General features: G+C 45.3%; 3 protein-coding genes across 3 annotated transcripts in view; all 3 read left to right on the top strand.

The window, feature by feature from the left end:
- The window catches only part of LOC309550230 (uncharacterized protein), a gene marked incomplete at its 5' end in the record, with an annotated part of 1,091,635 nt that overhangs the window by 98,647 nt on the left and 966,268 nt on the right, over positions 1 to 26,720 (top strand). The gene's annotated exons all lie outside the window — the stretch shown is intronic.
- Positions 3,096 to 7,573, top strand: LOC309548759 (uncharacterized protein; the record flags this gene model as incomplete). Its single annotated transcript, XM_082248708.1, has 2 exons — positions 3,096 to 3,153; positions 6,918 to 7,573. 2 exons carry the CDS (start codon positions 3,096 to 3,098, stop codon positions 7,571 to 7,573), a joined length of 714 nt encoding a protein of 237 aa, XP_082104834.1.
- LOC309548758 (uncharacterized protein) overlaps positions 8,872 to 26,720 on the top strand; it is a gene marked incomplete at both ends in the record, with an annotated part of 45,488 nt that continues 27,639 nt past the window's right edge. The window contains 2 exons of the mRNA XM_082248707.1: positions 8,872 to 8,877; positions 24,513 to 25,657. Coding sequence (XP_082104833.1) covers positions 8,872 to 8,877; positions 24,513 to 25,657 — 1,151 coding nt within the window. The remainder of the gene's footprint in view (positions 8,878 to 24,512; positions 25,658 to 26,720) is intronic.

Genomic DNA, 26,720 nt, shown 5'->3' with positions numbered 1-26,720 from the left:
TGGACCTGTTCGCGTCTCGTCTAAACAACAAGGTGGAAAGGTTCGTGGCAAGGACGCGCGATCTTCGGGCAGACGCGTCAGACGCGTTAGTGGCTCCCTGGCATCAGTATCGTCTGATGTATGCCTTTCCACCGATTCAGCTGCTGTCCAGGTTCCTTCGCAGGTTGGCCTCGGAACCGCACATGGTGATTCTGGTGGCGCCAGACTGGCCTCGCCGGTCTTGGTACGCAGATCTCGTGAATCTGGCGGTTGACGCTCCGTGGCGTCTGCCTCTTCGAGAAGATCTCCTGTCTCAAGGGCCGATATTCCATCCTGCTTTACAGTCGCTGGCTTTGACGGCCTGGCTGTTGAAACCGAGGTCCTGAAGGATAGGGGTCTCTCCCCTGAGGTCATTCACACTTTGATCAAGGCTAGAAAGACCTCTTCGGGGAAGGTTTACTACCGTACTTGGAAGGCGTATTTTGCCTGGTGTGAGTCCAGGGGGTATTCCCCTCGCTCATACTCGGTATCAAGAGTGTTGGCTTTCCTTCAAATGGGCGTGGACCAGCGTTTGGCGTTGGCCACGATTTAAGGGTCAGATTTCTGCGCTGGCCGTTCTTTTTCAACGCCCTGTGGCGTCGAATTCTTTGGTTAGCACCTTTGTTCAAGGGGTGCGACATCTGGTCCCTCCTAGGAGGGAGCCCTTACCTCCATGGGACTTGAACCTTGTTCTGTCCGTGTTGCAACATGCTCCTTTTGAAAAGATCAGGGAGATCTCGTTGTCTATGTTGTCCAAGAAGGTTGCCTTTTTGGTGGCGATCACTTCGGCTCGCAGAGTGTCAGAGCTGGCAGCTTTGTCTTGCAGGTCTCCGTATTTGGTGGTTCACTTGGATAAGGTGGTCTTGCGACCTAACCCGTCTTTTCTTCCGAAAAGGATTTCGGAATTTCACCTTAATGAGGACATTGTCTTGCCTTCGCTTTGCGCGAAGCCTAAACATCCAAAGGAGGTGGCCTTGCATTCCTTGGATGTTGTTCGGGTGATCAGGGTTTACCTGTCATCGACTGAATCCTTTCGCAAGATTCTCTATTTGTCCTTCCTGAGGGACCTCGGAAGGGCATGGCGGCGTCGGCTTCTACCATCGCCAAATGGATCAGACAGACCATTGAACAGGCCTATGCTTTGAAGGGGAAAGTTCCCCCCATGCCTGTGAAGGCGCACTCTACCAGATCTCTGATTACATCTTGGGCCTGTCATCATCGGGCTTCTGTGGCCCAGGTGTGTAAGGCGGCGACTTGGTCGTCCGTTCACACCTTCTCAAAATTCTACAAAGTGGATGTTCAGGCATCGGCAGATGCTTCCTTTGGCCGCAAGGTTCTTAGTGCGGCAGTGCCTTAGGGTCCCTTATTTTTGGGTCCTTGGCTGTTGGGATGTTTTTATCCCTAGGTTACTTGTTCTTCCTGGGTTGTTGCTCCTGTTGAGCAAGTTTTTTCCTGTTGCCCAGTTGGTTTCCTTCCTTTGGTAAGGTTCCTTTTTTTCTGATGTGGGTACTGCGTTGCCTTAGACGCGGCTGCGTTTTTTCCCACCCCTCATGTCTACACTGCTTTGGGACGTCCCCAATAGTGACGAATATGAAGAGGCGGCGACTGTCGGAGGACGTAAGAGAAAACTGAATTTTTGTAAAATCTTACCTGTAAAATTCCTTTCTCTGAGTCCTCCGACAGTCGCCGCCCCCGCCCCTCTTTTGGGGTTTTGTTTATGTACTCTACTGCTATGCTACTGAAACTGAGGTGGGAATGCAGGAGGGTATTGACTGAGGGGACCACCCCCTAGGGGTGGGATATGCAAAAAGCTTTGATATTAACATATTCTGTTGCCTAGCTACTCCTACGGAGCAAAGGTCAATAACCCAATAGTGACGAATATGAAGAGGCGGCGACTGTCGGAGGACTCAGAGAAAGGAATTTTACAGGTAAGATTTTACAAAAATTCCGTTTTGTGTGCAGAAACCTCACACAGCGCCCCCACAGCTTCTCCTCCCAATGTCCCTCCTATCAGGGTCAGAGAATCCTATGACTTAGAGGCGTAACTAGAACCTTCAGGGCTCCAGTGCATGAAAACACGAAGGGACCCCCTGAACCCCGGCCTGGGCCCTTCCCACTTATCCTGGGGCTGGAGGGCAGCAGGACCTGGATAGGAGGGCAGCGGGGGTGACACATAGACGAACAAATCCCCTCCATTTTGCTCCTGCAGCCGCTGAATGCTTATGGAAGGGAGAGGAGGAGAACTTGGCTTTTAGCAGCTGCAGGAGAAAAATGGAGGATATTTGTTCCTCTATATACCGCCCCCCCCCCCTTTTATCCAGGTGTACAGGGGAAACACATGGGCCATTGCAATTGCGACCCCCTTAAGTGACGCCCCTGGGATGAGTGGCAGTGGTGGTTGTGGGGGGATGGGATCAGTGGCAGCAGTGGTGGTTGGGTGGGGATGGGATCAGTGGCAGCGGTGGTGGTGGGGGGATGGGATGATTGGCAGCTGTGGTGGAGGGGGTGATGGAATGGGATAAGTGGCAGTGGTGGTGGGATGGGATTAGAGGCAGCAAAGGTGGAGAGGATGGGATAAGTGGCAGCTGTGGGGGATGGAATGAGTGGCAGAGGTGGTGGGGGGGATGGGATGGAATGAGCTAAGTGGTGGTGGTTGGGGAAGAATGGGATGGGATCAGTGGCAGCGGTGGTCGTGGGGGGTGGGATGAGTGGCAGCAGTGAGGGGGAGATGGGAGCAGTGATGGTAGGAGGATGGGATGAGTGGCAGTGGTGAGGGGGCATGGGATCAGTGGTAAGGGTGGAGGTTGGGGGGGATGGAATGGGATGAGTGATAGCACTGGTGGGGGGGATGAATTCAGTGGCAGCAAATGTGCTGGTGTGGGGGAGGGGGATCAGTGGCAGCGGTAGTGCTAGTGTGTGTGTGTGTGGGGGGGGGGGTGGGAATCAGTGGCAGTGCTGATATTGAGGGATGGGATCAGTGTTACTCCCTTACAGATCACTCGGTCCCTCCTCCTTGCTAGGTCCCAGTGTATCTTCGGCTTTCTTCCTGTGTCTCCAGTAACTCCTATCCCATCATGGGGTCTCCTCACACGGTGAAGAGCTCCTCCCCTTCACTCTACTGGCCCAGCCCGGGTCAGCTGATTTTCTTTTTCACTCTCCCAACATTGTATCTCCCTACCCTACTGAACTCAATGGGCGGGCAGAGAGGATGGACACTGACTGTGTGTGCCTGTGAGAGTGCATGTTAATGACCAGTGTACTATCTACCGAGCAGCGGTGGGCCCCCCTACAGTGGCGGAACTGCAGGATTCCTTTGCAAGTGTGACTGCTGCAACCCTGGTAATTCCCCCACTGCTATGACCACACAGCTCCTCCTCCCAATGTCCCTCCAATCAGAATCAGAGATTCCTATGACATCACACTGACCTCACAGCTCCTCCCTCCAATATCCCGCTATCCGACTCCTTAATTTCTGATGCTCTTAGGATGTGGGCTGAACCCCAGGCCTCCTTACTTTCAAAGTAGGGCTGTTGGACCTGCATTGTATGTAATATCAGAAACCTCAGCATGAAGTGGGGTTTAAATAAAAAGAGACCTGGCCAGTGAGGTGAGGAGGATTCTGGGAATGTCATTTGATTTTACCATTTGTGTTCAAATCTAGAGTTTTCCTCCTGTGAAGTCTGGAGATCATATGACCATCACATTGCCTCCACCTCCCTCCCTGATAGAATAGAGAGATAAAAAGAAGATTTGAGAAGTCACCAGAGAGATCATCAGGAGAGGTGAGCGGTGCTGGGAAGGACGTCATGATGGAGAATCAGCCGCCCCTCACATCACCGGGTAAGAGGAGACTTTATTGTAAAGGAGAGAGCAGTACGGAGGATCCACCTAGATCCCCCATCATCTGATAAACACATAGAAACAATGTATTCAGTCAGTGTGTGTGTTTCCTACAGATGGATCCAGTAATGGGAACCCACCAGAGAGATGTCCCCGTCCTCTGTATTCCCGGGATTCCACACAGGAAGGTCACACCATCCCTCACCATCATCAGGTAGATGAGGAACAATCACTGATAGTATCATTAGGATCTGTACATTATCTGCATTGTTACCATTGATGTCATTTTTATTATATATTCAGAGTGGAAACCTGAGAGATTCTAAAGTTGAGGTTAAAGAAGAGATAAAAGAGGAGGATGATGAGGATGGGGTGATGGAGCAGTCAGAGTTTCTAAAGGAACGCAAAGATCTGTACCAGGACACCATGGAGGAGTCATCCAGCTACAGAAACCCACCAGAGAGATGTCCCCGTCCTCTGTATTCCCGGGATTCCACACAGGAAGGTCACACCATCCCTCAATGTTACAAGGTTGGTGGATTGGAGCATCTAGAACATGGACTTCTGGAGAGGATGTGTTTTTTTTTTTTAAATGTTCAATAGGTTTTATTAAAGAATTTGCAAAATAACAGAATTTATATATATATACAGGGGATATGTACGGAAAGTATTCAGACCCCCTTAAATTTTTCACTCTTTGTTATATTGCAGCCATTCTTCTTCCTCATGAATGTACACATAGCACCCCATACTGACAGAAAAACACAGAATTGTTGACATTGTTGCAGGATTTATTAAAAAAGAAAAACTGAAATATCACATGGTCCTAAGTATTCAGACCCTTTGCTCAGTATTTAGTAGAAGCCCCCTTTTGATCTAATACAGCCAGGAGTCTTTTTGGGAAAGATGCAACAAGTCTTTCACACCTGGATTTGGGGATCCTCTGCCATTCCTCCTTGCAGATCCTCTCCAGTTCTGTCAGGGTGGATGGTAAACGTTGGTAGACAGCCATTTTTAGGTCTCTCCAGAGATGCTGAATTGGGTTTAAGTCAGGGCTCTGGCTGGGCCATTCAAGAACAGTCACGGAGTTGTTGTGAAGCCACTCCTTCGTTATTTTAGCTGTGTGCTTAGGGTCATTGTCTTGTTGGAAGGTAAACCTTCGGCCCAGTCTGAGGTCCAGAGCACTCTGGAGAAGGTTTTTGTCCAGGATATCCCTGTACTTGGCCGCATTCATCTTTCCCTCGATTGCAACCAGTCGTCCTGTCCCTGCAGCTGAAAAACACCCCCACGGCATGATGCTGCCACCACCATGCTTCGCTGTTGGGACTGTATTCGACAGGTGATGAGCAGTGCCTAGTTTTCTCCACACATACCGCTTAGAATTAAGGCCAAAAAGTTCTATTTTGGTCTCATCAGACCAGAGAATCTTATTTATCACCATCTTGGAGTCCTTCAGGTGTTTTTTAGCAAACTCCATGCGGGCTTTCATGTGTCTTACACTGAGGAGAGGCTTCCGTCGGGCCACTCTGCCATAAAGCCCCGACTGGTGGAGGGCTGCAGTGATGGTTGACTTTCTACAACTTTCTCCCATCTCCTGACTGGAGCTCAGCCACAGTGATCTTTGGGTTCTTCTTTACCTCTCTCACCAAGGCTCTTCTCCCCCGATAGCTCAGTTTGGCCGGACGGCCAGCTCTAGGAAGGGTTCTGGTCGTCCCAAACGTCTTCCATTTGAGGATTATGGAGGCCACTGTGCTCTTAGGAACCTTAAGTGCAGCAGAAATCTTTTTGTAACCTTGGCCAGATCTGTGCCTTGCCACAATTCTGTCTCTGAGCTCTTCAGGCAGTTCCTTTTGACCTCATGATTCTCATTTGCTCTGACGTGCATTGTGATCTGGAAGGTCTTATATAGACAGGTGTGTGGCTTTCCTAATCAAGTCCAATCAGTATAATCAAACACAGCTGGACTCAAATGAAGGTGTAGAACCATCTCAAGGATGATCAGAAGAAATGGAAAGCACCTGAGTTAAATATATGAGTGTCACAGCAAAGGGTCTGAATACTTAGGACCATGTGATATTTCAGTTTTTCTTTTTTAATAAATCTGCAACAATGTCAACAATTCTGTGTTTTTCTGTCAGTGTGGGGTGCTATGTGTACATTCATGAGGAAGAAGAATGAACCTAAATGATTTTAGCAAATGGCTGCAATATAACAAAGAGTGAAAAATTTAAGGGGGTCTGAATACTTTCCGTACCCACTGTATATAGATAATATCACAATAATAAAGCTTATTTCTTCCAGATGATATTCTCTCTCATTTTCTTGGTTTAGAGTGGAGATCCAATCGATATAGAATTTGAGGTTAAAGCAGAAGAAGAAGAGACGTATGTGAGGGATGATCAGCAGTCTATGGAGGAGGATGGAATAACGGGGACATTTATAGAGGAGGACACTCCTACAGAGATCAGCACAGGTGGGTCATTAACACTAAATACATTCCTTAACCCATACTGCTCACTGATTGGTCCAGAGTAGGGCGGGGACTGGGTGATATCAGCCTTTAATCCCCGGGTCACTTTCCTGAGCTGTGTTCCCCGTCCTGTATTCCTGTATTTCTCTCGGATAATCTTCCTTCTCTGTGCTGCAGACACAATTTATGTCTCTAGACTGGATTTATGGAGATTTCGGGGTTCAGCTGGCAGAAAAATGTTGATATTTATCATAGACGTTGCTTGACCTAGACACCTGGGGTATGTACCTTGGTTCTTCTGCCCCATGCCCGGGTCTACCAAGATCTCTGACAGAACTATTCTCTCAGGGTTACTTGCTCTGTTATTTGCTGGCTGTGCCGGGTGGAGGGATATGTCTGTATAGTCTCACACCCAAGTCACTGAGTGCAGTCCCAGGAGATGGGAGGCAGCGGTGTGGGACCTCTGCAACTGATTACTGAACACAAATATTATGAGTCCTGACCCTGCACTATATACTCTGTTTTACATTACATACTCCTGACTTCTGCTCTCTCCCCTCTACCCACTGCTATATATGTTTTTCAGAGAAGTCCTCTCTTTCCACACATCAGAGATTGCACACTGGTGAGAAGCCGTATTGCTGTCCTAAGTGTGGGAAATGTTTTTCACGGAAGGACCATCTTTCCACACATCAGAGATCGCACACTGGTGAGAAGCCACATTCCTGTCCTGAGTGCGGAAAATGTTTTTCAGAGAAGTCACAGATTTCCAGACATCAGAGATCTCACACGGGTGAGAAGCCGTATTCCTGTCCTGAGTGCGGGCTATGTTTTTCATGCAAGTCAAATCTTTCCACACATCAGAGGTCGCACACTGGTGAGAAGCCGTATTGCTGTCCTGAGTGCGGGAAATGTTTTGCAAATAAGTCCCATCTTTCCAGACATCAGAGATCTCACACTGGTGAGAAGCCGCATTTCTGTCCAGAGTGCGGGAAATGTTTTTCACGGATGTCCCATCTTTCCAGACATCAGAGATCTCACACTGGTGAGAAGCCGCATTTCTGTCCTGAGTGCGGCAAATGTTTTTCACGGAAGTCCCATCTTTCCACACATCAGAGATCGCACACTGGTGAGAAGCCGTATTCCTGTCCTGAGTGCGGGAAATGTTTTTCACAGAAGGCCAATCTTTCCATGCATCAGAGATTGCACACTGGTGAGAAGCCGTATTCCTGTCCTGAGTGAGGGAATTGTTCCTCACTGAAGTCCTGTCTTCTGTACATCAGGCATCCCACACAACCCTGGAGGTGTATTAGTGCCTTGAGTGCGGGAAATGTCTTCTATATGAATGTTGGTGGACATGTGGGGAAGAAGCACACCCTGATATACACCTCAGATATACTCCATGGCTGATCTTCATCATGTAAGAAACACTTCATAAGAAGATCAGAGATCACCAAAGACATGGAAGAAGTGTTGTCCCATGTTGGCCATTGATAGCAGGAAAAAAATAAAAATGGAGTCCTTACCTGAGTATATTTTGTGCGGGAAGATTTCACAAACACTTACAGATCTGGTTGTTATAAATGTGTTAATGAAATGTGACCCCCCATTCCCCCAGTCATGGTGAATTTGGATTTCCTATAATGGTCAGTTCCATCTAGTGGCCATAATGTGCTTTCCTGACAGATGTCCATCGCAGCATACGTTTGGGTAGCCCCGCCCTCGTTCCTCCCCCATAAGACCCCACCCCCATCAATGTTCAGGATAAGCTAATGGCTGCATTCCTTTTTTGTCCTCCTCACTTATAGGTCATTTTTGTATGAAGTTTTCCTACCTATTGGAAGTATTGGTGGGCGGGTCTGGTGCTGGGAAGCTGTGCGGGATGTCAGGAGCTTCCTTTGGTATCCAGAAGTCTTCCAGGATGTCCCGAGTGGTCATTGAGTCCCCAGCTATCAGCGGGGTGGTGTTATGGCACACATATGTAGAGGAACCATGCCTGGAGCGTGGGCCCTGCCATCGGCGGCCATAGGCATTGGCTGGGAGCCCAGCTGTTAGCGGGTGGCCATTAAGTGTTAGACACGTGAAATTCGTTTCGGTTCTAATACAAATTCCGACAAATTTTTGGTTATTCCTAGATTCGGATTTATCCCAATCTCCAAATGAAATTGTAATGAATTTCGTTGAAATCTGTTAATTTTTTTTTTGTTTTTATTCATTTCTAACAAATTCCAACTTTTGAGACCGTTTCGAATTCGGATCGGTCAAAAAAAAACGATCGACCGATGCAAATTCTGTGTGAATAAATAGCTGGTTAGGCAGCAAGCCGGGAAGCCGGCCACCCGCATCCTTACCAACAATGACTTATCCGCTGTCAGCGGGCTTCCCCACTGACGGATGAATGGAAATAAAAGAATGCCGGCAATAGATAAAACGGCGTGGTCCCTTCCCCCCAGTCCATACCAGACTCTTCAGGGCCAAGATGAAAAAAAAAAAAAGCGTGGGTTCTTCTCTAAAATCCATACCAGACCCTTTATCCCGGCATGCAGGTCAGGAAGGGGGGAGGAACGAGTGAGGGCCCCCCCTCTTCAACCATAGCAGGCCACATTTCCTCAACATGGAGGGGGTGGGTACTTTGGGGAAGCTCTGCCCCCCCACCCCACCCCAAAGCACCTTGTCCCCATGTTGATGGGGATCAAGGGCCTCTGCCCCACAACCATGGCCTGTGCTTGCGGGGGTCTTCAATCAGAGCGCTTGTCATAATCTGAAAGCCCCTTTTACCAAGGGACCCCCAGATCCCACCCCCCCCCCCCATGTGAATGAGTATCGGGACCATAGTACCTGTATCTATTCACCAAAAAAGTGTCATAAAGTAATAAAAACACACACACAATTTTTTAAAAATCCATTATAAAATAACAACTGCAGGCTCCTCCTCCTTTTTACATTTCTTACATAGATAAGGGGCGGGGTTACCTGTCTACGTCACCTGGTAGTACTGCCCCCTTCTGACATCATGGACCTGTGCATGCTGGGTCCCTGACATCAGAAGGGGCGTGGTCACCGTGTGATGTAGACAGGTGACCCCGTCCCTTACCTATATAAAAGATGTAAATGAGGAGCCTGCAGTAGGCAGAGGGCCTCCATGACGGCAAGAGCGTCTTTTTAAATTTTTTCCATGTGCGGGGGAGGGGGGCGTTGTGATTGATGACGGAACTACATGGGGGGAGGCTGGATTTTATTTTTTAATAAAGGATTTTTCCAAAATTGTGAGTGTTTTTATTACTTTTTGACACTGCTGGATCTGGGGGGCCCCTTGGTAAAAGGGGCTTTCAGATTATGAGGAGCCCCCTGCCTGCAGACCCCCACAAGCACAGGCCACGGTTGGGGGGAAGATGCCCTTGTCGCCATCAACATGGAGACAAGGTGCTTTGGGGTGGGGGGACAGAGCTGCCACAAAACACCCAACCCCAACCCATGGTGAGGGCATGTGGCCTTGTATGGGTTGGAAGTGGGGGAGCTCCCTTGTCCCCCTTTTCCTGACTTGCCGAACTGCATGCTCAGGTTAAGATCTGGTATGGATTTTGGGGGGACCCCACTGCATTTATTTATTATGTTACATTTTGGCGTGGGCCTGGTATAGACTGGAGGGGAGGGGATCCCACGTAATTTTTTTTCATGAGTCCCAACATCCTATCTGTTCAGAGAAATGGGAACCTACAGATGTTCACAAGGAACCACTGTCATATGTGTGGACTTTAAAGGCACAGCATGAGACAGATGACAACTCCATGGATTTATCCTAAAATAACATTTATTGATTTATCTAAAACCAGATCTCAATAAAATTAGGAAACTGACCCCAAACTGAGCTCAGCTCGTACACAGGAGATCAATGTCTCCTACTAATTTCACTCATGTACATCATACATATATAAGGATAAGTTGGTATATATCATAAGGTTTGTGTAGGTATAGATATTTCCTCTCTTCACTTAGATGTAACATTTAGTGACGGCCATGTACTTTATTACTGAATATATCTTATTACTATTATAACAATCTCCTTACTATATGGATTTCTTTTTTGTCTCAGCTTTTTTGTATACATGTCTGCATCATATTTGTTACTGATGTCAACATTTTGTATCAATTACTGTATATATAATAAATGACTACATTCAGATTCTATTTTTGTATATCTTAGTTGGTGACCTGCCTCATTTAAAGTCCCACGACCTCGGTTTTCTGTTTGCATTAACCATTAGGGATGGAGGCACGTCACTGTGTTTGCTTCGGATCATATTCCTCTATCTTCGGTTGTTCACTGATCAACGCGTTTCACACAAGGCATCTTCAGGACTATGAAGATGTACAGACAGTTTTTTCTTAAAATGAACAGACTCGATATTAGTGTTTCATAAACATAGAACATAATCTGTATTTATGTACATCATAATAAATACAAACATGGTTTACTAGCACACGGCATTCCTTCGTCCCCCCAACAAATTAGCCAGACCTTGGGGGGAAACCAGACCAAAATGTGTAGTGTATATAGGTATCTATCCTGATGATCCTAGGTACAAGATAAAATATACAGTATCTTACAAAAGTAAGTACACCCCTCACATTTTTGTAAATATTTTATTCTATCTTTTCATGTGACAACACTGAAGAAATGACACTTTGCTACAATGTAAAGTAGTGAGTGTACAGCTTGTATAACAGTGTAAATTTGCTGTCCCCTCAAAATAACTCAACACACAGCCATTAATGTCTAAACCGCTGGCAACAAAAGTGAGTACACCCCTAAGTGACCATGTCCAAATTGGGCCAAATTAGTAATTTTCCCTCCCCGGTGTCATGTGACTCGTTAGTGTTACAAGGCCTCAGGTGTGAATGGAGAGCAGGTGTGTTAAATTTGGTGTTATCGCTCTCCCTCTCTCATACTGGTCACTGGAAGTTCAGCATGGCACCTCATGGCAACGAACTCTCTGAGGATCTGAAAGAAAAAAGAATTGTTGCTGTACATAAAGATGGCCTAGACATTGAAACTGAGCTGCAGCACAGTGGCCAAGACCATACAGCGGTTTAACAGGACAGGTTCCACTCAGAACAGACCTCGCCATGATCGACCAAAGAAGTTGAGTGCACGTGCTCAACATCATATCCAGAGGTTGTCTTTTGCAAAACAGATGTATGAGTGCTGCCAGCATAGCTGCAGAGGTTGGGGGGGGTCAGCCTGTCAGTGCTCAGACCATACACCGCACACTGCATTAAATTGGTCTGCATGGCTGTCATCCCAGAAGGAAGCCTCTTCTAAAGATGATGCACAAGAAAGCCCACATACAGTTTGCTGAAGACAAGCAGACAAAGGGCATGGATTACTGAAACCATGTCTTGTGGTCTGAAGAAACCATAATTAACTTATTTGGTTCAGATGGTGTCAAGTGCGTGTGGCGGAAACCAGGTGAGGAGTACAAAGACAAGTGTGTCTTGCCTACAGTCAAGCATGGTGGTGGGAGTGTCATGGTCTGGGGCTGCATGAGTGCTGCCAGCACTGGGGAGCAACAGTTCATTGAGGGAACCATGAATGCCAACATGTACTGTGACATACTGAAGCAGAGCATGATCCCTTTCCTTTGGAGACTGTGCCGCAGGCTAGTATTCCAACATTATAACGACCCCAAACACACCTCCAATACGACAACTGCCTTGCTAGAGAAGCTAAGGGTAAAGGTGATGGACTGGCCAGGCATGTCCCCAGACCTAAACCCTATTGAGCCTCTGTGGGGCATCCTCAAACTGGAGGTGGAGGAGCGCAAGGTCTCTAACATCCACCAGCTCTGTGATGTCATCATGGAGGAGAGGAAGAGGACTCCAGTGGCAACCTGTGAAGCTCTGGTGAACTTCATGCCCGAGAGGGTTTACAGCAGTGCTGGAAAATAATGGTGTCCACACAAAATATTGACACTTTAGGCACAATTTGGACATTGTCACTTAGGGGTGTACTCACTTTTGTTGCAAGCTGTTTAGACATTAATGGCTGTGTGTTGAGTTATTTTGAGGGGACAGTAAATTTACACTGTTATACAAGCTGTACACTCACTACTTTACATTGTAGCAAAGTCTCATTTCTTCAGTGTTTTCACATGAAAAGATAGAATAAAATATTTACAAATATGTGAGGGGTGTACTTACTTTTGTGAGATACTGTATATGTGTAGTAGTGTGATCTTAGACATACAAATTCTTATACAAGAATAAGGTGGGATAGAAACTACACTTTATAGAAAACCGACAGCTGGCAACACGGTTTTACATTTCAATAGCTTTCATCCAACCCCCGGTACATAGTATACCCTACTCCCAGTATCTTAGATTGCATAGAATCTGTTTGAACGACGAAGATTTTAAACGGGAGGCGGACTCCCTTAGAAAGAGATTACTTATTAGAGGCTATTCGCGGACTACACTGTGAAAAGCTTATAATAGGACTTATAAGTACAAAAGAGGGGAAGTTATGTTCCGAGGCCTGAAACAACCAAAAACAGAAATAGTCGGTTTAATAACACCTTATACTAGACAACATACACAAATTAGAAAAATACTTCAACAACATTGGTACAGACATCCATGCTCTCATCTGCCAGGACTCCACCCACTGTCCAATATACTCCATGGCTATTGGATCAGTGTGAAACATCAAGACAGCATGAGCTGTGTCCCTGTTAGACAGAGAAACCAAAAACGATATCTACTCATTCTAGCACCTACCTAGGAGGGCTCTACATCTGTATGGCAGGGTCTGTTTGATTATTCACCTGCTGGGATGGTGCTCTGATGTGAGAAGCTGCAGTGTCAGTATTCCTTTAGCAGTAATTAACCCCTTACAGGTTTTTCTCACCCAGCAATCAAACAACTGTTACACTGTCTTTTTTGACAGCTTAGGAGACTTTAGCACCCGTAGTTTGAATTGCAATTTTTTTTTTCTAAATTACTACATAGCTTGAGTAGCAGTTATATAGGTAATATATTTCTTTTTCCCACACAATATGGAGTTCTCCTTTGCACCATGTCTGTTTATCATGGATTTATTTCTTACTGTGACATGTCCTTGTGCCGCTGCAGCCTAATCCCTCTATGCTGTGGCTGCTCTATGCAGGTTATAGCGGGAGGGGGCAGCGTCTTCCTTACTGATACTGTTCCTGGATTGTCAGCCCTTCTGCAGGCCTCATAAAGCTGGTGTATGGGAAGCTGACTAATGGGCACTTTCTATTAAGCCTCTCCAGATCTGCATGTATTATGTACACCGTAGACTGGGCCTTTGGTGCTTGACAGGCAAAACCCAGTATAAATTTCCTGTTTTGTTCAGACATCCAGGGAGGAAGATGACCCCTACCAACAGGTTGCCACAGGTAGTCAAGACACTGTAAAGGAGTCTGTTACATCTCTCCCTGTGCAAGGAGTCTCAACTCTGACCATGGCAAGCTTTTCCATTACATGATCAGTCAACTGACCAATTTCAACTTCCAAAGCAGTGCATTGCCTTTTTTCCCTATGATGTTTAAGCTAGAAGCTCATGCTAGAAGAGTGGTGCAAATTGAACAGAAGGACAGAGCAGTGGAATGTCTTAGTGGTCATCACCTTGCAGCACTGGGTTGTTCAGTTCAAACCCCAACCAGAACACTTCTACCTGCACTGCAGGATGTCACATTAGGCACTTGTGAAGAGGGAGAGGTCTTCCAGTATAATGAGTCACCTATTTGGTTGATGTGGCCTTCATGAGCTTAGCCATATGCATGGAGTTGCCATTGGGGGATGCTGTGTCCTTCAGGGGTATACTCAATAATGATGATTAGGTGGGTCCTTGGGGGGTTTAGGGTCTTCTGGTGGTAACTTTGTGTTGGACTTGTCCCTAAGGGGTATATCTGTCTGCAGTTGTAGCCTGTGAACCTGCCTTAACCTTTGCCTCTCTTCCAATGCAATGGAAGTTGGGATGAAGAACATTGATTCTGTCCAAAAGAATAATTCTATGAGTGGGACAATCTTGTCTGCATTGCAAAAGTTTAAACTGTATCCTTTAAGGGCTTGCTTCATTTGATAGCAATGAGCTGCATTTAGTCCGGCCTCCTTCTTTCGAGTAAATGTCTGCCAAATGAAAGAAAACTGCAGTTCTAGAGTCAGTGTCTAACTCCAAAGAGGTTTGCTCCTGCAGTTCTGACTTGAAGTCCAGAAAGAATTGAAGAGAGAAGGAGAGTCCTCAACCAAATAGTCAGCAAAGAGCTCCACTTCTGGGGGAGAGGTTGCTTACTGGTCTTTTTCAGATTGTGCCACCCAATGTTTGAACATTCAGTCACCATTAAGCCTCTGACTGTGCCAGGAGGAATCCTTTGCTCCAGCAACAATGCTTGATACATTTTCGACCGATTTGAATTGCCCTGAAAGCTTGAAATGAAACGAATTCTAGAAAGCAAAATAAATAGCTAAACTGATTTATCCGAAATAAACAAATGTTTCCATTCTGCACATGTCTATGATGTTCAGCTTAAATATTAATTAATATGGTAATTGATGTTGTATGTTTAAATAGAGAGAAAGCAGTATGGCGGGTTTGCTATGACTAAATGCTTGTAGTGTGAAACGCGTTGACAGTCTCATCTCTCCTGCCATGTTGTCACTTCTGGATATATTCTAATAAAGGAGTATTTTGTTGGAGCATGGTTGTCCATTCAAGTTTCTTTTGATGCCTCAGTGAACAGCTGGACTTGCACTGATTGTGTGAGCAGAATAATGTGCACCAACCTAGAATGGGATATATTTGCGGGTTATCTTCCCTAGTTTATGACGCAGAGACAGGAGGGAATGGAGAGGATATGGATGCCGTACTGGAGGAAGGTGCAGAGGATTTCTCTCCCCCACATTGTCATTATAATGAAGAAGGACCTTCACACAACATGCTTGCTAACGTTGAAAAGCTCATTTCCTCTGTCTGCAAAATCCTTGACATTATACCAATGAGAAGAAGATTGGGATTCTGGCACTCCAAATGGTTTATGTCTCTACAAATAAGCGGAGGCTTAGGGGGGCGCGGACATTATTCTCCTGTATTAAACCACTTCCCGCCCAATGACCTCATATGACGTCATGGACTTTGAGTGAAGATATCTGGATGATGGGTGGAGCTATAGGCATCATTCACATATCTTCTGCACCGTATAAACAATCATATGGTCTGTTCAGCCACTTGATTGTTTTTACAGGCGCCGCCCTCATGAAAGTAAAAAATATTGTTTTTCTTTTTAAAATTGTCGGTCATTTTTTGATTATAGCGCAAAAAATAAAAAAAAAACGCAGAGGTGATCAAATAACCCCCAAAATAAATCTCTATTTGTAGGAAAAAAAGGACATTGATTTCATTTGGGTACAGCGTCGCACGACTGCGCAATTTTCAATTAAAGTAATGCAAAAAATGGCCTGGTCATGAAGGGGGGTAAATCTTCTGGGGCTGAAGTTGTTAACTGTCAGTTGCGCGGTCGTGCGACTCTGTACCCAAATAAAGTCAATGTCCTTTTTTTCCCCACAAATAGAGATTTCTTTTGGTGGTATTTGATCTCCTCTGCGGTTTTTCATTTTTGCGCTATAAACAAAAAATTTCTAACAAAACAATATTTTTTACTTTCTGCTATAAAACATCCAATAAAAATGTTAAAAAAAATTATTTATTAATCAATTTATGCCAATATGTATTCTGCTACATGTTTTTGTTTAAAATAAATCTCAATAAACTTATTTTAATTGGTTTGTGCAAAAGATTTCTTGTCTATAAACTATGAGATGTATTTATGGAATTTTTATTTTTTTACTAGTAATAGCAGCGATCGGTGACTTACAGCGGGACTTTATTGCGGCGGACAAATCAGACACTAACTGACACTTTGTGAAAACCAGTGACACCAATACAGTGATCAGTGCTAAAAATATGCACTGTCACTGTACTAATGACACTGGCTGGGAAGGGGCAATCAAAGGGTTAAATGTGTGCCTAGCCAGTGTTTTTGTATTGAGGGAGGTGCTTTTTCTAGGGGAAGGCATGGATCAGTGCCTCTGCTTTGCAGGAACACAGGATCCATGCTTTCCCTACTGACATAACGGCAATCTGCCTTGTTTACATAGATGGATTGCAATTCTGCCTGTGTACCGAACGATCAATGGGTGCTGGCGGACATCGCGTCTGCGGGACCTGCTGTGTAGAATCACAGTGGTAGTGAGCCGCTGGCAGCGCGCACTTGTGCATACTACCTGGAAGTGCAGGATCACGTTTATATACGGGGTTCTGAGCAGCACGGCTGCCCTGTAGCAATAAAACTGCTATAGGGAGGTCGGAAAGTGGTAAAGACTTTTTTCACACCCCCAAATTTTGAGTCCCCCAAATATACATTCCAGACTTTGAATCTAGTAGGTGTTTAAAGCAAAGAAACAAAAAAAAAAAACTGTGTGAGGTCAGCCGGGAAATAAATACAAAACTGTTAATCCGAGCATGAAGCCTGCCTGGCCAGGAAAGGGGGGGGGTGAGCGTGTGAAGGTAATAGGCAGTAATCTATTTCTCCCCCCCCCCCCTGGTGGGAGTGGAGATGACCCATCTATAAGGATATACAACACAAGGCTGTGTTCGCACTACGAGACGTTTCTCGGGGCTGCAGTTCCTCTGAGCTCCACAAGGTGGTGATCTCACTTCTACCCAGACAGGAAGTCTCTATGGAAGACAGGAAGTGATTTCAGGTACAGACACAAGTTCCATGTGGCACAAAGGAGAGAGGAGACATTGCTGGAAGTGGCAGTAGAGGAGGTAATAAGATCTTATTTTCTATTTACACCCAGTAACCCCCCCCCCCATCACGTCCGTCCTCCTTCTCCATAGTCACTGTTTATCTCCAGCAGATGATGATATGCACATATATAGTGTGGAAAGCTAGATCAACCCCTTCAGGGTCGAAAAATTATCTTGAGATTATTCTGGAGATTTGTCACCTTTCCCACCAATCATCTTCTCACCTTAGCAGTCTCTTGTAAAGAGGGATGAGATTCAGGTTCTCCTGAAATTTGCCCTTTCACACCCTTCCTCTGAAGACACAAATATCTTCATGCTTCACTATATTAACCATGTGCCTGCCCCTCCTGTAGGCCCAGGATTGGCATGGTGGATGGAGTGGAGGGTGATCAGTTCTCAGATCTCTTCTCTGGTGAATGAATGCTGAAGAGATGAGCATTTCATCACTTCCAGGTTTAGTGCCATTGTTCCCCGGTCACTGTGGTCAGGGATGAAGCTGGTTGATCCCAATCTGTACTTCATCAGCTTCACTGGGGTCCATAGGTGACTTTGGAGGTCTAATAAACCCCTAATGTCTCCTTAACCGGTTGCCGACCGCCGCAAGTACATATATTGCGACGGTCAGCCCCGGCCAGGCATAGTGATGTACCGGTACGTCACTAGCCTGGGAGCCAATAGCGGGCGAGCTCGTGTCGCCGGAGGTGCGCTCCCACCTCGGCTCGTTCACGGACACCTCCATGCGTGTGACCGGTGGACCCGATGTCCGTCGGTCACTCGCGAGCGTCCGCTGTGAAGGGAGAAAGGCAGGCGGCTAATGTAAACAAAGCCGCCTGTCATTCTTCCCTGTGAAAAAGCACTGATCTAATGGTCCTGCTATGTCGGACCGTTGATCTGTGCTGTTACACACACAGCCACATCCCTGCACAGTAAGAATCACGCCCCTAGTGACACACATAGTCACTGCATCTCTAATAAAGTTAACCCCTTCTCTGGCAGTGTCATTTTGACAGTAACAGTGCATATGTATAGCACTGATTACTCTAGTAATGTCACTGGTACCCCCAAAAGTGTCAAAAATGTCAGTCAAGGGTCCGATCTGTCCACCGCAAAGTCGCAGTCCCGCAAAAAGAAATCGCAGATCGCTGCCATAACTTGTTAAAAAAAAAAAACAACAAAAATGACAAAAATCTTTCCCTTAGTAAACGCAATAACTTTTGCGCAAACCAATTAAAATACGCTTATTGTGATTTTTTTTTTTTTACCAAACATAGGTAGCAGAAAACAAATTGGCCAAAATTTTTAAAAAATTTGATTTTTACATTTTTTTGGGTAATTTCATATAAAAAAATATTGTTATTTTTGCAAAATTGTCGCTCTTTTTTTGATTATAGCACATGATCAAAAAATCGCAGAGGTGATCAAATACCACCAAAAGAAAGCTCTATTTGTGGCAAAAAAAGGACGTCAAATTCGTTTAGGTACAGCGTCGCACGACTGCGCAATTGCCCGTTAAAGTCACGCAGTGCCGAATCGCAAAAAATACCCCCTGGTCAGGAAGGGGGTAAAATCTTCCGGGGCTTAAGTGATTAAAGAATACCTGTCATTTATATTACGCTGTCACAAAGGGGGTATTGGCCGCACACTAGAGTGAGAGCAATGATTCTGGGGCCATTATTACCGGGTTTCTCTAAACGAATGACCTGTAGGAGCTTTTATAGCGTTGTCTTTGCACCATGTTGGGTAGTGAATTTAGTTACCATTTCATGGGAACACAGAGTTTTAAGGGTTGACATAATTGTGTGTGTGTGGGGGGGCGCTTTGTTTTTACAAGTTTAAAATACAGATTTTATTGTGTGTGAAAATGTTATTTTGTTTAAAGCCCATCTCTGGGGAAACAAAAAATTACCAAAACCCAAATGAGCATTTAACCCTCGTATAATGGGGGCAGCCCCACTTCAAGGGTTACATGGTCATTTTGGTGTAGGGAACCAGTAAAAGCACTTTTACTTATCCGATCCTCTGATCCCTCAATACCGACACTCTTCTCTACTCCCCTACACTCTGGCAGTGGACTGTCCCTCCTCCTGTCCAATCAAGGGCTATGGGCTCTGCATTGGTCTTGATGGTCTCAGAGAACCTGTGACCACTCTTTATAAAAAGATCCCCCTAATTAACCCAATCTACATGTTCCAATTCCCACCGGGGGCAACCCGCCTATAACCCCTTATATCCCCATCCTAATATTGTCCAACCAATGCAATCCAGATAATTCTTCATTATCCGTCTACAGAGAAACCCGCATAGATCACATGACCACACCAATGAGGATGGAGGAGGATCGGAGTCACATGACTGAGAGGTTATTAAGCCACACCCTGGAGATTATCTACCTGCTGATCGGAGAGGTGAGGAGGATTCTGGGAGGTCACATGACATCACTCTTATCTCTATTAATAAAACACAGACCTGACTGGAGAGGTGAGGAGGATTCTGGGAGATCACATGACATCACTCTTATCTAGTCTGGTCAATAGACCATGTTCTTATTATAGACATGTAGATGATGTCAGATGATTGATATCGGTTTATCTTTCTCCTGATCTGTAGGATTATGTTGTAGTGAAGAAGTCTACTGGAGAGCCAATCTCAGGAGGATGGAGCAGGACCCAGAGCCCCACCATGGTGCCTCCACCTCGTTCTCCGATACCTGAGAGGAACAGAGAGCAGAAGATCCTGGAACTGACCACCATGATGGTCCATCTGCTGACAGGAGAGGTGAGCGGTGCTGGGAATTCTGGGACATTATCCAGTAACAGACAAGGGATGTGTCTGGATGGTGACTGTATCATTGTGTGTGTCAGGTTCCTATAAGGTGTCAGGATGTCACTGTCTATTTCTCCATGGAGGAGTGGGAGTATTTAGAAGGACACAAGGATCTCTACAAGGACGTCATGATGGAGAATCCGCCGCCTCTCACATCACCGGGTAAGAGGAGACTTTATTGTAAAGGAGAGAGCAGTACGGAGGGTCCACCTAGATCCCCCATCATCTGATAAACACATAGAAACAATGTATTCAGTCAGTGTGTGTGTTTCCTACAGATGGATCTAGTAATGGGAACCCACCAGAGAAATGTCCCCGTCCTCTGTATTCCCGGGATTCCACACAGGAAGGTCACACCATCCCCCACCATCATCAGGTAGATGAGGAACAATCACTGATAGTATCATTAGGATCTGTACATTATCTGCATTGTTACCATTGATGTCATTTTTATTATATATTCAGAGTGGAAACCTGAACGATTCTAAAGTTGAGGTTAAAGAAGAGATAAAAGAGGAGGATGATGAGGATGGGGTGATGGAGGAGTCAGAGTTTCTAAAGGAACACAAAGATCTGTACCAGAACACCATGGAGGAGTCATCCAGCTACAGAAACCCACCAGAGAGATGTCCCCGTCCTCTGTATTCCCGGGATTCCACACAGGAAGGTCACACCATCCCTCAATGTTACAAGGTTGGTGGATTGGAGCATCTAGAACATGGACTTCTGGGGAGGATGTGTTTTTTGTTTTTTTTTATAATATCCCAATGCTAAAACTTATAACTTTAAGATGATATTCTCTCTCATTTTCTTGATTTAGAGTGGAGATCCAATCGATATAGAATTTGAGGTTAAAGCAGAAGAAGAAGAAGAGATGTATGTGAGGGATGATCAGCAGTCTATGGAGGAGGATGGAATAACGGGGACATTTATAGAGGAGGACACTCCTACAGAGATCAGCACAGGTTGGTCATTAACACTAAATACATACATGACATAAATACATGTAATCCACCACTGACTACTGAATACCAATATTATGAGCCCTGACCCCTGCACTATATACTCTATGTTGTACATTACATACTCCTGACCCCTGCGCTATATACTCTGTTTTACATTACAGACTTCTGCTCTCTCCCCTCTACCCACTGCTATATACACCATGTCACAAAAGTAAATACACCCCTCACATTTTTGTAAATATTTTATTCTATCTTTTCATGTGACAACACTGAAGAAATGACACTTTGCTACAATGTAAAGTAGTGAGTGTACAGCTTGTATAACAGTGTAAATTTGCTGTCCCGTCAAAGTAACTCAACACACAGCCATTAATGTCTAAACTGCTGGCAACAAAAGTGAGTACACCCCTAAGTGAAAATGTCCAAATTTGGCCCAAAGTGTCAATATTTTGTGTGGCCACCATTATTTTCCCCTCTTGGGCATGGAGTTCACCAGAGCTTCACAGGTTGCCACTGGAGTCCTCTTCCATTCCTCCATGACAACATTGCGGAGCTGGTGGATGTTAGAGACCTTGCGCTCCTCCATCTTCCATTTGAGGATGCCCCACTGATGCTCAATAGGGTTTAGGTCTGGAGACATGCTTGGTCAGTCCATCACCTTTACCCTCAGCTTCTTTAGCAAGGCAGTGGTCGTCTTGGAGGTGTGTTTCGGGTCATTATCATGTTGGAATACTGCCCTGCAGCCCAGTCTCCGAAGGGAGGGGATCATGCTCTGCTTCAGTATGTCTCAGGAAATGTTGCCATTCATGGTTCCCTCAATGAACTGTAGCTCCCCAGTGCCGGCAGCACTCATGCAGCCCCAGACCATGACACTCCCACCACCATGCTTGACTGTAGGCAAGACACACTTGTCTTTGTACTCCTCACCTGGTTGCCGCCACACACGCTTGACACCATCTGAACCAAATAAGTTTATCTTGGTCTCATCAGACCACAGGACATGGTTCCAGTAATCCATGTCCTTAGTCTGCTTGTCTTCAGCAAACTGTTTGCGGGCTTTCTTGTGCATCATCTTTAGAAGAGGTTTCCTTCTGGGACGACAGCCATGCAGACCAATATGATGCAGTGTGCGACGTATGGTCTGAGCACTGACAGGCTGACCCCCCCCCCCACCTCTTCAACCTCTTTTGCAATGCTGGCAGCACTCATATGTCTATTTCCCAAAGACAACCTCTGGATAGGACGCTGAGCACGTGCACTCAACTTCTTTGGTCAACCATGGTGAGGCCTGTTCTGAGTGGAACCTGTCCTGTTAAACCGCTGTATGGTCTTGGCCACCGTGCTGCAGCTCAGTTTCAGGGTCTTGGCAATCTTCTTATAGCCTAGGCCATCTTTATGTAGAGCAACAATTCTTTTTTTTCAGATCCTCAGAGAGTTCTTCACCATGAGGTGCCATGTTGAACTTTCAGTGACCAGTATGAGAGAGTGAGAGCGATAACACCAAATTTACCACAGCTGCTCCCCATTCACACCTGAGACCTTGTAACACTAATGAGTCACATGACACCGGGGAGGGAAAATTTGGCCCATTTTGGACATTGTCACTTAGGGGTGTACTCACTTTTGTTGCCAGCGGTTTAGACATTATTGGCTGTGTGTTGAGTTATTTTGAGGGGAAAGCAAATTTACACTGTTATACAAGCTGTACACTCACTACTTTACATTGTAGCAAAGTGTCATTTCTTCAGTGTTGTCACATGAAAAGATAGAATAAAATATTTACAAAAATGTGAGGGGTGTACTTACTTTTGTGAGATACTGTATATACACATAATATGGATTCTCTTTGTTACGCGCATTTCCTACCAGCTGGACATTTTATATCTGATAAAAAATCAAATAAAAATGAAAATAAATTTCTTCCCCCAAATCTGTAGACAATAAGTGGGAAATAATAATCCAATCTGTGCGATATCACTGCGCCGTGTAACAATCAGACTTACAATTCTAAAATATGAAATCTATTAAACAGTGTCAGGAAATGAATAAATAGTAATGTGATCGTCCAATAAGAGGATAGAAATGTGTGTCATGTGACACGTGTCATCAGTCAGGGCCAATATAAATGATAAAGTGCGAGTGCAGAAATTGCAGATGAGAAAGGTGCTGGTGGTCACTTCCACTCACCTTCCCATCTGACTCCTGTGTTACCAGCGAGTCCCACAGATCCCTTCCCCCTCACTCCTCTCCTCCTTCCTCTTCCTCCACGGTATATATGGGGGGGAGGGTAGAAAATAACACCCCCTCTAGTGCTCTCCGTCTATCTGCTTTATTCAACATTAAAATACAAGATGATAGAATTACAAAGCCAGGACTTGAGCAGTGCGGACTAAATAAGCTTCACAATGTGATCCTTCCTTTAGATACCCCTTCCCTGGGATGGCTGAGATGGGACGTCCCTGCGAAGGCTCCGCCAATATTTTATATCCCCCCTCCTCCCAACATATATACCATGGAGGAAGAGGAAGGAGGAGAGGAGGGAAATTATTTACCACTTATTGGCTACAGATTTGGGGGAAGAAATGTATTTTCAGTTTTTTTGGCGCTGCATTTTATTTGATTTTTTATTTGTTTTTGTGTTTAGTGAAAGAAACTTTCTGAATGTAAGCTGCCATTGGCTGAATGTTTCTGTGAATATTTATACACCATTCTTTACACTACATGATTGTACCTATTTATTATTTATTTTATATCACATTTTATATCTGATGATCTGATTGGAGCACAGACTTTTACATGTTGATAATAATGTGATAACATCCTCCAACTTTGGAACCTTAAACAGAAAGTGATAATGAGGGAGGAGTCAGTAACCCAATGATGGTGGTCTTCAGGATAAGTCCAGTCTTCATCTTGGTTGTTCTCCCCCCATCCTCACTCTCTGACCTCTGGTGGGGCTAAATAAGGAAGTGCGGTATTTCTTGTGTTGGGAAGATGGCAATGAGTGATAGAGGGGGAGGGGACACTCGTCTTATAATCCCCTCATCACTGTCACTCCTATAAAAGACAGTTCTCGTTGTTTCCTCACTTTCTGACTAAGGTCCATGAATAAAGAAATGAACTGGTAGGAGATCAGAGGACCCATTTACTAGTTACCATGAGGGGGGAATTGTAAGATCCTCAGAGACAAAGCTGTCTGATGTGAGCGGAGTCCTGGTTTAGGGGAACCAATCTGCTGATGTCTAGTAATAATCTTTGTATTTCTATTTTAGTAGATGGACGGGAAATGAAAAAAACCTCAGAGGATTGTCTCACTTTGTCTCCAGTCTGTAAAGTAGAAGATGAGGACATCACACAGTATAGTCCAGGAGAAAACCCGGCTGCCTCAAATGTCCATCCGGCACCACACAGTGTAGATGGACCATCGTATTCCTCCTATCCTGAGGAACCTCAGACTGTGAGGGACGGTGCCGGACCATCGTATTCCTCTTATTCTGAGGAACCTCAGGCTGTGAGGGACGGTGCCGGACCATCGTATTCCTCTTATCCTGAGGAACCTCAGACTGTGAGGGATGGTGCCGTCCTTACAACAGATAAGCGGTTCTCCTGTACTGAGTGTGGGAAGTGTTTCCATTTTAAATGCAAACTTAATGTGCATAAAAGATCTCACACTGGGGAGAAGCCGTATTCCTGTCCTGAGTGCGGGAAATGTTTTTCATTGAAGTCATATCTTACCACACATCAGAGATATCACACTGGTGAGAAGCCGTATTCCTGTCCTGAGTGCGGGAAATGTTTTGCACAGAAGTCTGATCTTTCCACACATCGGAGATCTCACACTGGTGAGAAGCCATATTCCTGTCCTGAGTGCGGGAAATGTTTTGCAATGAAGTCCCATTTTTACAGACATCAGAGATTGCACACGGGTGAGAAGCCGTATTCCTGTCCTGAGTGTGGGAAATGTTTTTCAGAGAAGTCAACTCTTTCCACACACCAGAGACTGCACATTGGGGAGAAGCCGTATTCTTGTCCTGAGTGTGGGAAATGTTTTTCAATGAAGTCATATCTTTCCACACACCAGAGATCACACACTGGTGAGAAGCCATATTCCTGTCCTGAATGCGGGAAATGTTTTTCAGAGAAGTCCAAGCTTTTCACACATCAGAGATTGCACACTGGTGAGAAGCCGTATTCCTGTCCTGAGTGTGGGAAATGTTTTTCAGATAAGTCCAATCTTTCCACACACCAGAGATCTCACTCTGGTGAGAAGCCCTATTCCTGTCTTGAGTGCGGGAAATGTTTTTTACAGAAGTCTGATCTTTCCAGACATCAGAGATTGCACACTGGTGAGAAGCCGCATTCCTGTCCTGAGTGCGGGAAATGTTTTTCAGAGAAGACCAGTCTTTTCGTGCATCAGAAATTGCACACTGGTGAGAAGCCATATTCCTGTCCTGTGTGTGGGAAATGTTTTTCACAGAAGTCCAATCTTTCCACACATCAGAGATCGCACACGGGTGAGAAGCCGTATTCCTGTCCTGAGTGCGAGAAATGTTTTTCACAGAAGTCCGATCTTTACAAACATCAGAGATTGCACACTGGTGAGAAGCCGTATTCCTGTCCTGAGTGCGGGAAATGTTTTTCACAGAAGTCCACTCTTTCCTCACATCAGAGATTGCACACGGGGAGGAAGCCAATTTCCTGTCCTGAGTGAGGGAATTGTTCCTCACTGAAGTTCTGTCTTCCTGTACATCAGGGGTCCCACACAACCCTGGAGGTGCATTAGTGCCTTGAGTGCTGGAAATGTCTTCGTTATGAATGTTGGTGGACATGTGGGGAAGAAGCACACCCTGATATACACCTCAGATATACTCCATGGCTGATCTTTATCATGTAAGAAACACTTCATAAGGAGATGAGAGATCATCAAAGACATGGATGAAGTGTTGTCCCGTGTTGGCTATTGATAGCAGGAGAGAAATAAAAAATGGAGTCCTTACTTTTCATTGGCTGAGTACATTTTGTGCGGGAAGATTTCACAAACACTTACAGGTCTGGTTGTTATAAATGTGTTGATGAAATGTGACCCGCATTCCCCCAGTCATGGTGAATTGGGATTTCCTATAATGGTCAGTTCCATCTAGTGGCCATAATGTGCTTTCCTGACAGATGTTCATGACAGCATACGTTTTGGTAGCCCCGCCCTCGTTCCTTCCCTTTAAGACCCCACCCCCATAAATGTTCAGGATAAGCCAATGGCTGCGTTCCTTTTTTGTCCTCCTCACTTATAGGACCATTTTTGTATGAAGTTTTCCTACCTAATGGAAGTATTGGTGGGCGGGTCTGGTGCTGGGCAGCTGTGCGGGATGTCAGGAGCTTCCTTTGGTATCCAGAAGTCTTCCAGGATGTCCTGAGTGGTCATTGAGTCCCCAGCTATCAGCGGGGTGGTGTTATGGCACACATATGTAGAGGATCCATGCCTGGAGAGTGAGCCCTGCCATCGGCGGCCATTTGTATTGGCTGGGAGCCCAGCTGTTAGCGGGGGGCCATTAAGTGTTAGACACGTGAAATTTGTATCGGTGCGAATACAAATTCCGACAAATGTTTGGTTATTCCTAGATTCGGATGTATCCAAATCTCCAAATGAAATTGTAATGAATTTTGTTGAAATCTGTTAAATTTGTTTTGTTTATTCATTTTCTAATGAATTCCAACTTCTCGGAACGATTAGAATTCGGATCAGTCACATGTCTTTAACATGAAAAGGATATTT

The sequence above is a fragment of the Pelophylax lessonae genome (assembly GCF_965119305.1).
Source record: "Pelophylax lessonae genome assembly, chromosome: 3".
In the NCBI taxonomy this organism is placed as follows: domain Eukaryota; kingdom Metazoa; phylum Chordata; class Amphibia; order Anura; family Ranidae; genus Pelophylax; species Pelophylax lessonae.
This window is presented reverse-complemented; position numbering and strand designations above follow the sequence as displayed.